This window comes from Rhyacophila brunnea, unplaced genomic scaffold (assembly GCF_057557595.1).
Source record: "Rhyacophila brunnea isolate RB1 unplaced genomic scaffold, BYU_Rbru_1.0 scaffold_12, whole genome shotgun sequence".
Lineage (NCBI taxonomy): Eukaryota > Metazoa > Arthropoda > Insecta > Trichoptera > Rhyacophilidae > Rhyacophila > Rhyacophila brunnea.
The window spans coordinates 7247133-7259647 of record NW_028232774.1 but is presented as its reverse complement, the minus strand read 5'-3'; the positions used below and the strand labels follow the sequence as shown (position 1 = coordinate 7259647).

General features: G+C 32.2%; 1 protein-coding gene across 12 annotated transcripts in view; it reads left to right on the top strand.

Annotated features, from left to right (window-relative positions):
* LOC147077724 (sodium-coupled monocarboxylate transporter 2-like) overlaps window positions 1–12515 on the top strand; it is a 50492-nt gene that overhangs the window by 22822 nt on the left and 15155 nt on the right. For 3 of the 12 annotated variants that reach the window (XR_015072229.1, XR_015072230.1, XM_085960719.1), the window contains exons 1-6: window positions 409–481; window positions 6098–6384; window positions 7221–7380; window positions 9116–9233; window positions 10118–10185; window positions 10750–10904. Coding sequence is in view for 8 of the 12 variants with exons in the window: in XM_085960719.1 (XP_085816845.1) it covers window positions 6158–6384; window positions 7221–7380; window positions 9116–9233; window positions 10118–10185; window positions 10750–10904 (728 nt within the window). In the remaining 4 variants the exon portion in view is untranslated. Of the gene's footprint in view, window positions 1–408; window positions 482–1563; window positions 1626–2633; window positions 2689–4584; window positions 5077–6087; window positions 6385–7220; window positions 7381–9115; window positions 9234–10117; window positions 10186–10749; window positions 10905–12515 lie in introns of those variants that run through there. The other 9 variants (XM_085960717.1, XM_085960720.1, XM_085960718.1 and 6 more) reach the window with 9 other exon arrangements.

Sequence of the window (12515 nt, the reverse complement as noted above, 5' to 3'; positions counted from 1 at the left end):
AAATTTCAGTAGATCTACTGATATTTTTTGCCAATATACTGAATTTTTGATTTTTTTTCGAAATTCAAGAAATCTACTGATATTTGTGTTTCTCCATAATTGTAAGTTGACTGATGATTATTTTAATAATAAAGTTGAAATGATTTACGCACGACCTTTTTTGATGGGTTACACTTCTAAATTGACGAAGAAAGCATTGTAACTCTACCCAAGAGCGCCATTTTACCCATTGTCATCATTGTTTACAATAAATTAATATTATTAGTTATTTTTATTCTTATTAGTCTTAAATCATATCTAATATACTACATTTTCAAAAATCTACTGAAATTTTATGAAATCTACTGAATTTTTTGTCAAAATCTACTGAAATTTTAAATGTTGACTTGGCAACACTGGCTTCCCTTCAGACGGGAAGTATCTTTAACAACAGATCCAGCCAAGTTGTAATAGCAGCCTTCAATTAAAATATAAAAGTTAAGTACAAACTAATATCTACTGCTCTATGATCCGTATCAATCAAACATATCTCGATTTTGTATTAAATTTCTATTTTTTTGTATCAATTCTAAATTTCAATGTTGTACGCTTGTTGTACGTAATTGTGTTGTGTACTTAAATAACTCTTTTAACAAACTACGCAATGTTATTATTTTTCACTGTTTATTTAATTTGTAAAACACACACTTTCAAGGCGCCCAAATTTTATAATTTCATATTTCAAACGAGGTTACTGATGACAGTTTATTGAGGTAGATTGAGGATGAGCGTTCCTTGCAGAAGGTTAAAAAGCCGAGTCTATACGTCTTGAGATTAAATAATACTTTATTTCATGTTCTATCGATTAAATTAGTTGGCACTTCATATTAACGATTGTTCATTCTACTTTTTTTTTTAAATATAACAATGGCGCTTCAACACGATTGGCACTTTTTTTTAGTATATAATTTACTACAAACATGTGTTTTTGTTAACGTAATTTTGTGTGGAGAGTTTTTTTCTTTTCGTGAATTGTCATGGTAAACTCGTTTTGACTATCAAACTTTGAGATGTGTTTGCTTGGTGCAACAAATTTTATTATATTTATACCTATTGTATTGTATTTTATATTATATTCCATGCTGTATCTTAGTATTATGTTGACAATTTGCTTATTATTATACCTTACATACCTATTGCATAAATTTTATAATGTGATTGGTATTTTTTCTTTTACGTTTTTTGACATTGAATGCATACCTACCTACTTTATAAAAACTATAAAGTTTATTTTGCTACATACTTTTCATTAAAAAATTAAAAATATGAAGTAAATCGATTAAAATTAATACTAAATTGTCAAATTCGATAAGAATTGGTTAATTTTCAACTATTTTAGTACTATTAATAAATATGATTTAATTACTAAATTTGTAGTAATGTTTCATAGCTGCCATTAAAATTTTCAAGCTACTTCCGTAAATAAGAAGGTAGCCATTTTCTGAACTATAATTACTATGATTAGTAATATATTAATTATAAAAGGATACGCCATTTTGACTATGAGTCCATTTCAGTTTGTGCCTCCTTACAAAACACTTGAATTTGAATAGTCAAATTTGTTATTTTATTCAAGAAATTTTACAGTAAGTACCGTAATTAAACAAATCTAAATTGTATTCTATAATATTCATTATATTATGGACTATAGTTCTTTCTGTTATAAAAGCATTCTTTATTACCTAGTTATTTCTTCTCACGCGATAAAACGCTGGGTTCGTAAATAAGTAATAAAATATTTGGTCGATGACTTAGTTCATATCGACGCATTTTGTCGTGTGAAATACTGACGCGCCACACAATAGAATCGTTGTGTTTCAAATTGTTTCAAACGTATTTTTTTTTGTTGTTTCGATACCCGTGTCGAAATAATGTTATGCATTGACTATTCAAATCACGCAAGTGTATAATATTATAATCCTTTCTTGTAAACAATATTATTTTGTACAAATCATATTCTTTGAGATAATTGTAGAAGCATTTATATTACCTACTTAGATGAATTCCAACTAAAATTTATACCTACTCGATTTGTCTTCAAAGCATCATTTTTGTTTGAAGGAAAAATATATATAAAGAAAAAACCATTAAATCTTATCTTTATGTTTAAAGAAATGGTCAAACAGATAAAAATTTATGTAATATACCTAATAGCATTTGTCAAATCAGTCGTCGAGTCTCAAAACACGCTTTGGACATTTTTAAATATCATTATAAATTCACCAATTTAATCCTTTAAGCGCGGACGGCACCAGCTATTGTGTCCTTATTAAGTGGCCATTAGATATAATTAGCATGTTATTTAAATGTTGTAATTAAATCGTAGATAAAATTTCAAAAAAAAATGACACAGTAGGTATGAAAAGAAAACTGGAAAATTACTTTTTAATTACCACATTTAAATAGCATTCTAATTACATCGAATGGCCACCTGATCATTACGCGCTAGGTGCGTGTTTAGCATCCAATGGCATAAGTGAAAAATTACCAGAGCGGATTTGTGACACTACTCAAATACATAATATTGTATTAAAATTTGGGGGCCGTCCTGTTCGGTGGTCCAAGCTAATAAAATCCAATATACAGTGATGCAGTGAGCAAAGATACAACCATCATGACTACATCTCTTGGTGCCATCTTATATCAAAGGTTGGTGAACAACTCGTTGGACATCTTCCTGTCTTGGGCCATTGGGCCAGTCATATCGGATCACCAGATATTGCAATTATTAATATTTGGTGGTACTACACGGAGGGCCGCGAATTTCTATTAAAAAATAACACTTTATAAACATATCTTTTTTTGAAATATATTAAAAGTATATTATCAAGAAAACTTGTATTTTGGTTAAGTATTTCACTATGATTACAAGAGATGGCAATGTGTGTAAAATATAATTAAATTATTTAAAACAATCGACCTAGTATAATGAGTGTAAAGTATAACGTGTACACACACTCATTTTCTATGGTCAACCTTACGCGCATGGAATTGTAGAGCGTGTAAACGCGTTTGTGGCATACATCTTGTTAAAACCAATTATAATGGCAACCATTAGTTTTATTTACATATATTTGAATGAAAGTGGGATTAATCTATTGTAAGACAATTATTCACATTTTACTTTTGGTTTAAAGAGTGCCCATATAAACTTTCCATAGGAACCAAACCTAGAACCGAACCTTGAAAAAAATGTAGTGGTTTGACAGATTTTGTTTTCCCAGTTAGGTTAGGTTAGTGATGTTGGGCTTTGTCTTGCTTACTTCCCGTGTCTTTTCGAATGTTACGATACTAAAAATTCTCTATAACTCCTTAGTTAGAAGCAGACTTGAGAGTGGGTCTATAGTCTGGGCCCCCGCATCAGTTAAAGTACGGCCTTATGGTGGAGAGTGGAAAAGAAATTTTTGAGACTCCTTTACTTTCGGCTGTATAGATATTATCCGTGGCTCTATCCGACTGACTTCCTCTTAGGTATGCTTACATACTGTAGCTTAAAACTTAGAAGAGATTTTTATTGAGCTACATATTTTTTCCGACTTATACGCGGCGTAAATGTGAACTCTGCCATTCTTGGTGGTGTTGGCTTGTGTGTCTCTGATAATTACCTTAGGAATCGAGGGTATCCGTTGTTTGTTCTACCAAGATACAGAACTAACCTGCCATTAGTGATGCCAATTGGGAGGGCAATAACCATGTTTAAAAAAATCGCTTCAGATATTGATATATTCCTCCTACGTGAGGATGGGTATTATAGGTGAACGTTGTTTTATAAATTCCTAAAATAGGGTCTGCTTAACTCATCCGGTGTACTTCATTGTACTTATCTAATTAATATTTCTTTGTATTCACACTTTTCAACTGTTTAATAACTTAATACTGATCTATCTCTTTTTTATGTAATACTGTTTTAATAATATTTCTTTGTTTCTAAATGTCATGTTGTGAATGTCTTAAATTAATAATTTGTAATGTTCACTATATGTACAAAATAAATAAAATTTTAATTTGAATTAATATTCATGAGCGAGGGCCAAATTAAATACTAACATATTGATTACCTATTTAAAAAAAAAAAAAAAACATAAAATGTTATTCATTCTTCGATATAAGTAACATTATTATTGAAAAAATCATTGATGATCTGCAGAAAGTCAATCCGGGGCCGCGAGTAACTCATCAGAGTAGGAATAAATTTTTAAGATTATATTTTTGTAACATTACTTAAAGTGTTTTTAATATTAAAATATAAAATACTACATACATTAAAAAATAATATATATTAAAATAAAATATAATAAATAATATATAATTATATTTAAATACAAGCCTAACAATAGGCTTGACGTAACTACAGTCGATACAACTTGACAATAAATGACGGCTTTGGAAACAAAACCCGCAGTTTCCATTTTCAAAAAATGTTGATAAGTCAATTTAAAATAATATACTTATAAGAAAGAAATGAGACATTTTTGTTGACTTGCTAACATTTTACAAAAATGGAAACTGTCGTTTTTGTTTCCAGAGCCCTCAAATATTTTATTATACGGCATTTTGCTTTATGGCCAACTTTCCAGGAACATATCTCGACTGTAAAGCGAATTATTCGTGTACTTACCTACAGTAGGTAACCTACTTATAGTAAACATAGAAATCATTGAATAAAATCATACTGATTCGTAGTTAGATTTACAATTTTATTTTACTCTGTGTATATAGAACTAACTTGAAACGCTGATAAGAATAATTTTGTCTAAATCAAATAAGTGAGCCAGTAAATCGTAATGATTGTGATGACAGGATGATGCTTGTTTACGGCTTGTATTCTACTATAGTGACTATAGCATATTAGTATCTGTGTGTTTCTCATAGTCAGTGTTACATATTATTCTAATCGTCAATCAGTATGGTTTTTAGCCGTTCAAATAATATATTATATCATACTACATTTATTTCATGTTGATACATTATTATGTTATTTTTAATTTTACAGTGAAACTAATGAGACAGTGAACGTACTACTTACTGTAAATTCAAGTAAGTCATCAATTGAATACGTGTTTATTATTATTATTTTTATTTATTATAATTAACGCCAAAGTACCAAAAAAATAAAAACTAACAGTTTTATAGAAAAATGTTCTACGTACCAATGCCAATAACGTCAACTATGGTCTAAGTACCTCAAGCAAGTCAAAAAAATACAGCAAAATATTTAAATCTGGCGACGTTGTTAGTCCGTTGGCATGTTTTATTTATAATGGTGTAAGTACCACTGCAGTGGTCAACGGCATTCAATACAAAATGGCTGACGACAGTGTGTTGACATTCAGTATTTTGTAACCACAGACAATACTACTTTAGACAATACTACTTTTTGGTACTTAGCACCTTAATTAATACACGTATTCAATTAATAAACAGTATATTACTTAATTGCTTTTGTGGAATCCATGCTTGGAAGACTCCACTAGACGACTATATTATGGGATTAAACAATAAGAGATACATAGCTTTATTACTTCACTACTTCACCATATTCGATCAAATGTGGAGGTTCCACATGGTGAAGATTATATTAACAGATTTTGTTTTTGTGAGAAACGTATGTTAGCCACTTGGTCAAACCTAATGGGTACAAACTGAGTCCAAATACACATTGAAAAACAAGATGTTAAACTGCCAAACCTGGGATTCGAACCCGGGACTCTTATCATTATAAGCCAACATGTTTACCGCTAGATTATCTTGGCTTGGCTCTCGATGGCCGAACGGCTAACGTGTCGGCTTATAATCTCGTAAGTGGTGAATGATGGTGAATAACAACTATCTCGTATAAAGAAAGATTTAGAGCCACTAAGATAATAGATTAGGTTGAGGTTGAGATAATAGATTAGGTGAAGTTGTGAAAGAGCGCTTATTTCTGAAGCTATAGGTGCAGGTTCGAATCCTGCATTTGAGATGATAATAATATTTTTTAAAAATCTGTTAATGTAACCTCTACACTGTGGAATCCTATGATAATTTACTTATTGAGTTTTTTTAAAGATTATTTTAGGTTAGCTAATGTCGCAGATGAGTGTTACAATAAAAGAAAATACTTTATGCAAGTCTGATCATGGATATTATCAATGACACAATTCCAAATACGGCAACCCTTGATAATGATGCTGGGTCTATGTTCGATTGGATGGATTACGGAGTGTTTTTTGTGATGCTGATTTCTTCAACGCTGATAGGAGTCTATTTTGGTTGCTTTGGTAATCAACAGAAGACCACGGATGAATATCTCCTCGGTGGAAAGTCTATGAAGACTTTACCAGTTGGATTATCTCTCGTTGCAAGGTGAGAAGACTTATTACTTGATATGGCATATACTCAATAGAACAGTAATATAATATTATTAATAATAATAAGATTTGTCTCAATAAATTAATGGTCTTACAACCAAGATTATAAGAAACTAAGTTTGTGAAATTTACTGTAAAACTTAAATTTCTGGAAGTACTTTGGGATGAAAAATTATTATAAATACATACTTACATAGAAAAACCTCAGAAACATGTTTGTTTAATGCGTAGGGCACTGGCTTCTCATCCGAGGGCTCCGGGTTTGGTTCCCAGTGAGGTCCCAATACATCTATTTGATTTTTTCAAAGCTTGAGTGATTATATGATTGTTTCACTTCTACTACTGCAATACTGTTTCATTTTACTACTATCATTGGGCCGCACGGCCTGTTGTAGTGTTAAAAAGAATAATATAATTATTCTTTTATATTATATACCTATTAGAAAAAATTCTAGAGAAAGCATTAGACCGAGGGGGATTCGAACTCACATGTTTCTGAGTGAGTGCTCTAGCCTTAAGTTATAGATCCGTCTATAATACATATTGTGGATTATCGGATGTCAGTTACAATTAAGTTAGTAATCTCATTTATCTTAATTGATTACTAAGCCGATTGCTTTTCATTTGGAGGAATTTGAAGTACCTCATATAAAATATAGCCTCAGATATAATTCGAATGAATCATAAACGGATTGAGAGCTTAAAGGATAGAACATTTATCCAAAAAGTGATAGATATAGTCCCAGTCAGTCCAATATTTTTTTTCTAGGATTTTTTCTAATGGGATTTTTCAAAATAATGTATTTTATAACTATTGTCATTCTGTTTCAGTCATGTTACAGGACTTACCTTAATTGGGGTACCGGCAGAGATATATTTAAGTGGTATCTCGTACTGGCTCATTGTACCGACATCTTTCTTTGTTTGCTGGATTGTCGCTTACCTCTTTATTCCGATTTTCTTCAACTTGGAGATAACGAGTGCCTGTGAAGTGAGTATGCCACCTACAAATCATTCATCTACATCTGTACATTTTATTATATTCCTATTATTGAATTAATAATTAATGCTACTAACTACAAACTGACAACTGCATGGTCATATTCTATTGAATGTCATTAGGGATTGCAATACCGGTATTTGTGAAGTAATATGTTATGTAAAAAACAGAAGTATCTACTTACCAATAAATATAGATATAAAAATCTCTTTAACCTTTAATTTGAGATCACTGCCAGAGCTGAGTTAACTTGTCAAAGCATGTATGTCGCGTCAGGCTTTGGACGAGTTAACTCGTGCGTTCTTGTAAACGTCATAACTTCTGAATGAACTGTTCGTTTATATTTTCTAAACAATATTTATCATTTTAGTGTGAAAATATTTACGATAAATTCAATAAACATGTTGATTTGGTAAATTTTCACAAATATTTGTCATTCTACCTAGTAAAAAGGGAGTGGAAAGGGTAAAAATAGGTAAAGGTAAGATATGGTAGAGATGCTGATGTTTGTCCTATTAAAATTTTGTTTCCACTTTCAATAAAGAATATTATTGTTATTGTCTGATTTTTAAAACCGGTATTTCGGTATCAAAGAATACTGGGATACCGGTATTGCAATCCCTAAATGCCATATTATTACATGGTAATAATCTTGGTAAAATCTTAACACCACTGCACATGGATGTACTGAAATATTCTAAAACATTAGAGAGGTTTAAAAGAATACTATTTTATGTAATAAAAATACTTTATGCAGTCATCAAATGTTTAAAATAAATATAAAGAATAATAAGGCTTGAAAATTATATAAATAGATTATCTACAATGTTTAAGGAATGTCCAGGCTTATGCTCTGAAAATACCATAAAATCTCCATTTTGACCTATGTGGCGCACGTGGGCCATTAAGTCGCGCTCAAAATTATCCATCTCGCCAATACTTTTGCTCTACTTTAATATAATAATATAATACGAGTACTTCCAAAATGTCACTTATTTTCCTATGGGGGACTCGTTCATCTGATGTACATGGCGCGTTGGTAGAACTATAGATAGAAATGTATGAAATTAAAGCATAAAAAATGACCACTGATCCACTGATTAAGTTAGCTACTGGTGACTTCACATTGCAGGTTCATTTACAGAGAACTTTACATTACTGTTATGACATTTATTTGCCAATTTGCAGGCCAAAAAGACAATCTGTCTCAATGAGTAGATAAGCAGCCATTACTACTACTTATTTTACCACCATGTCCGATCTTAATGGGATCATATAGGCAGGGTGGAGGTTATTATTAACAAATTTTTGTTTTTACGAGAAATGGATGTTAGCCACTTGCCCAACCTATTAGGTCCATATTCTGGCTCTAAACACAAATTGAAAATCAATATGTGTATTTGCCAGACCCAGAATTCGAACCTGGGACCCACGACATTATAAGCTGACGCGTAAGCCGCTTGGCCATTGTGGGAAATAATAATACTACACTTCGGCATTATTATTTAGTTGAAAAATGAATATAAAAAATGGCCACCATTGCGTATGAAATAAAATCAGAATGGCAACGGAGTGATCTTAATATTATTTGTAGACCTAACCTAACCTAACATAACCATGCTTTATGCATTTGCAAAATAATTTCAAATTTCATAACAACAATTACGTATAAGACTCCTTCTATTAGTTCATTTTCATTGGTTTATTGTAATTTTATAATTTTTAGTATCTCGAGCTCCGATTTTCAAAAACTGTCCGTAAAGCGGTATCTTTCGCATATGTACTGGACTTGATGGTGTTTCTATCTCAACTGATTTACATACCATCATTGGTCTTAAGTCAAGGTAAGTGACGATACGATTGAATAAAATTTTCTGCCGTTTCTGGAACTAAAACCGTTCTAAACCGAACTAAAAACGCAATACCGCCAGCATGCAAAAAGCGCATGGCGTAATTACTTAAATCGCAAACAGCGCCATGACAAACAACAAACCTACTTGAATACTATCTGTGCAGATCAATTATCATCAATAATAACGTATATTTATATACTTTGATTCATTGATGGTGTCAAGATCTTTAAAAAAATATCTTACACTTTCTAATAATGTAATTAAACTATCTTTTCTTCAAGACAACAAAATGTGATAGACGTGGGTTTGAATCCCACTATGTCTAAGATTATTTTAAGGAATTTTCTAATATGCAGGTTACTTAGGTAGATCCATATTATTATTTATTAAATTTGTAAAGTCAGGTTATTTATCACTCGGTAGTGTTGCCATATTTCAAATAATTCCAGTGTTGCAAAGTGTCTATTATCATTGGATTTTAGGACAAAAATTTTATAAAAAAAAAACATTCGGAGCAATGGAGCACTACAAATTTTCAGTGCTCTGGTTAAATTCCATTGCTCCACTGCTCTGTGCTCCGTGCTCCTGCTCCATGCTTAGCTCAGACGCTCTGATTATGATAACTCGAAAATGCATCACTTTTTTTGCCGCCAGACAACTGTCAGATGCGTGTAAGTAATCCTCATACTACATACATACATTCACTATAGATGACAAAAACATTGATTTGTAATATCTAATCAAACACATAGTGTGCCGGCGAGTTTTTTCCCTCTCCAGAAAAGTTGTTATTTTCTCACTTACGAGGTCTCAATTCTTAATTTTTTAACCATCGATATGCATAGTATTGAATTAAATTATTTGGCTTGTTTCAGCTATTGGGGTTAATTTGCATTTGATTGCTTGTGGAGTCTCAACAATATGTGTTTTCTATACAACAATTGTAAGTAGTATTTGAAAGGCATTACAAATTTATTTATGTAGGAACCTTTTCTTAATTCTGAATATCAACAGGAGCTATGGTTAATAAAAACCAAATAGGATGTTCGGTCAAATAAACTAATTCGTTAGCACATTCACGCATTCATTCATATCTCTGATGTATATCTTATAGCACTGACGCAGGCGAGCACACTGATAAATAGTATGGGGGTGGGTCCATTTCGAAAAACTATAAGTAGGTGCCTACATACTTAATAATTTATTTTTGATTTTTTTATCGGCAATATTTGGTTTTGGCAGGTTAGCGTGTCATGAAAAATAATGATTCAAATCATTTCTTCTATCGATTATAGGTAGTGGAACTGTTTAACCATTAATAGGCGGTAGTCTGTGATTATTGTCTATGGTTGCTATCGCCAATTGTATCTTATTCGCGCTTTCTCTTACTCGGCACCTGACCCATCCTTGTCTCGTGCCCAAACTATCAAACTTTATGGTATGTAGTGTGGATTGTTTTAATTTCATTGATATTTTTTGAATTAACTGACTTTATTGTATTTTGTAGGGTGGAGTGAAGGCAGTCATTTGGACAGACTTAGTTCAAACTCTCATAACTGTATTTGTTTGCATAGCTATTGTTATAATTGGCACAATAAACGCTGGTGGGATTTTTCATGTTTTCCAAACAGCCAATGAGGGTGGAAAACTTGAAATTTTCAAGTTAGTAATATTATAATAATTAGATAAAAATTTCTGTAATTCAAGCAAATTATGCTGATATATTATGTAAACTTGCCTATCAGAAGGCGGAAATAAGTGTGCTGTGAAATGAAAAATTAGTTGTAACGGATAATCCTCAGTTGCTGTTTACATGAAGATTGGAGCCCAGACAACGAGATCCAGATCAGTATTGAAATGGCAAGAAGAACTTTTTAAACATCGATTCTATAATCAAGATATGGTTTTAGGCACTCGATGGAGGGCGATTAGGTGGTGCTCGAAGCCTGGAGTTAAACGAAACAGACCATAAGAAGATTGGAGGATTTCAGGATGTGGCTATATCGGCGTACCATGAAGATCACATTACAAATGATGAGGTTTTAAGACGAGCCAATAAACCAAGAGATCTAATAGCTACTATTAAAATAATGCAGGAAAGCTGCACATTTCAGCCATGTTTTCCATAGTCTGAACTATGATTTACTCTAGACTGCGAAAATTATAACTTGAAGTGTCATGGCCGCCGTCGTGTTGCTACGATATATTATGAAAGGATTGCCAGTATTAGGAAACTTTTTTCCCCCTATTTTATATATCGAATATAATACTGAATACAATACGAGATGACAATACTTTTCCAATCTGTCGGGATATTTTTAGTTATATGGTAACACTGAAATGATAAAGAATATCTACCTGTCATTGCAGCGACCTTATTTATAGACTCAATGAGCTCATTTTGTTTTTTTTCTTCTTCGCAGTAGGTTATAACACGACTTATAATCCTCCTGCTACCACTTTTCAACACTTTTTCCATTATTATCACATTTAAACACTTTACACGAACTTGAAGCACGCACAAATAACAAACGTCAAATGATTGCACGGTAAAGGGAATGAAGAGGAAAGGGCTAGGGAGGAGTATAGTTCTCAAAATGGCCACGCTTTACGTTATACTTGCTGCAGCCTATCTTATAGTGCAGGTAGAGGGCAGCAGAAGAGTAGGTAGTATAGGTGGGAAAACTGGTCGATTTTGTAGACTAAGTATACTTACTACCAGTATAAAAAAGTACTTAGTATTGAAACTTGTTCCAAAATATCGGCTTCAATAGAATCGCTAAAAATACACTGAGCTCAGCTTTTCGAAATGTCCCATTAATTATAAAATTTTAAACACTTCGAGCCAATGACATTAATATGGACGAAGCATCTAGAAAATAAAATGACACTCACTTTGTGTCGGGTCTGCCGGATGGCGAAATTCATATTTTAATATCGGTATCCTACGCTCAAATGAACATTCTGCTTGCAAGCGGTCTGGCGACACCGCTGGGTCTGCCCATACAAAATTTCTGACTGTCAGGTTTCGACTCCACCGTTATTATTGTGTTACAAAATGCCAATGTGCCTAGTTAAAAATTGTAAAAAAAATCTACTAAACACTCCAAGAAAGATGGGATATCACTTTTCATGTGTTAGTATTATTTATTATTTATAAAATGCCATTTTAATATATTGGTGAATGTTTATTCAATGCAATTGAATGACAGGAACCATTGGACAGTCAGTCGCCTGTGATTCGCTGGGCTCACTTGCGTCTAATCTCCGAGA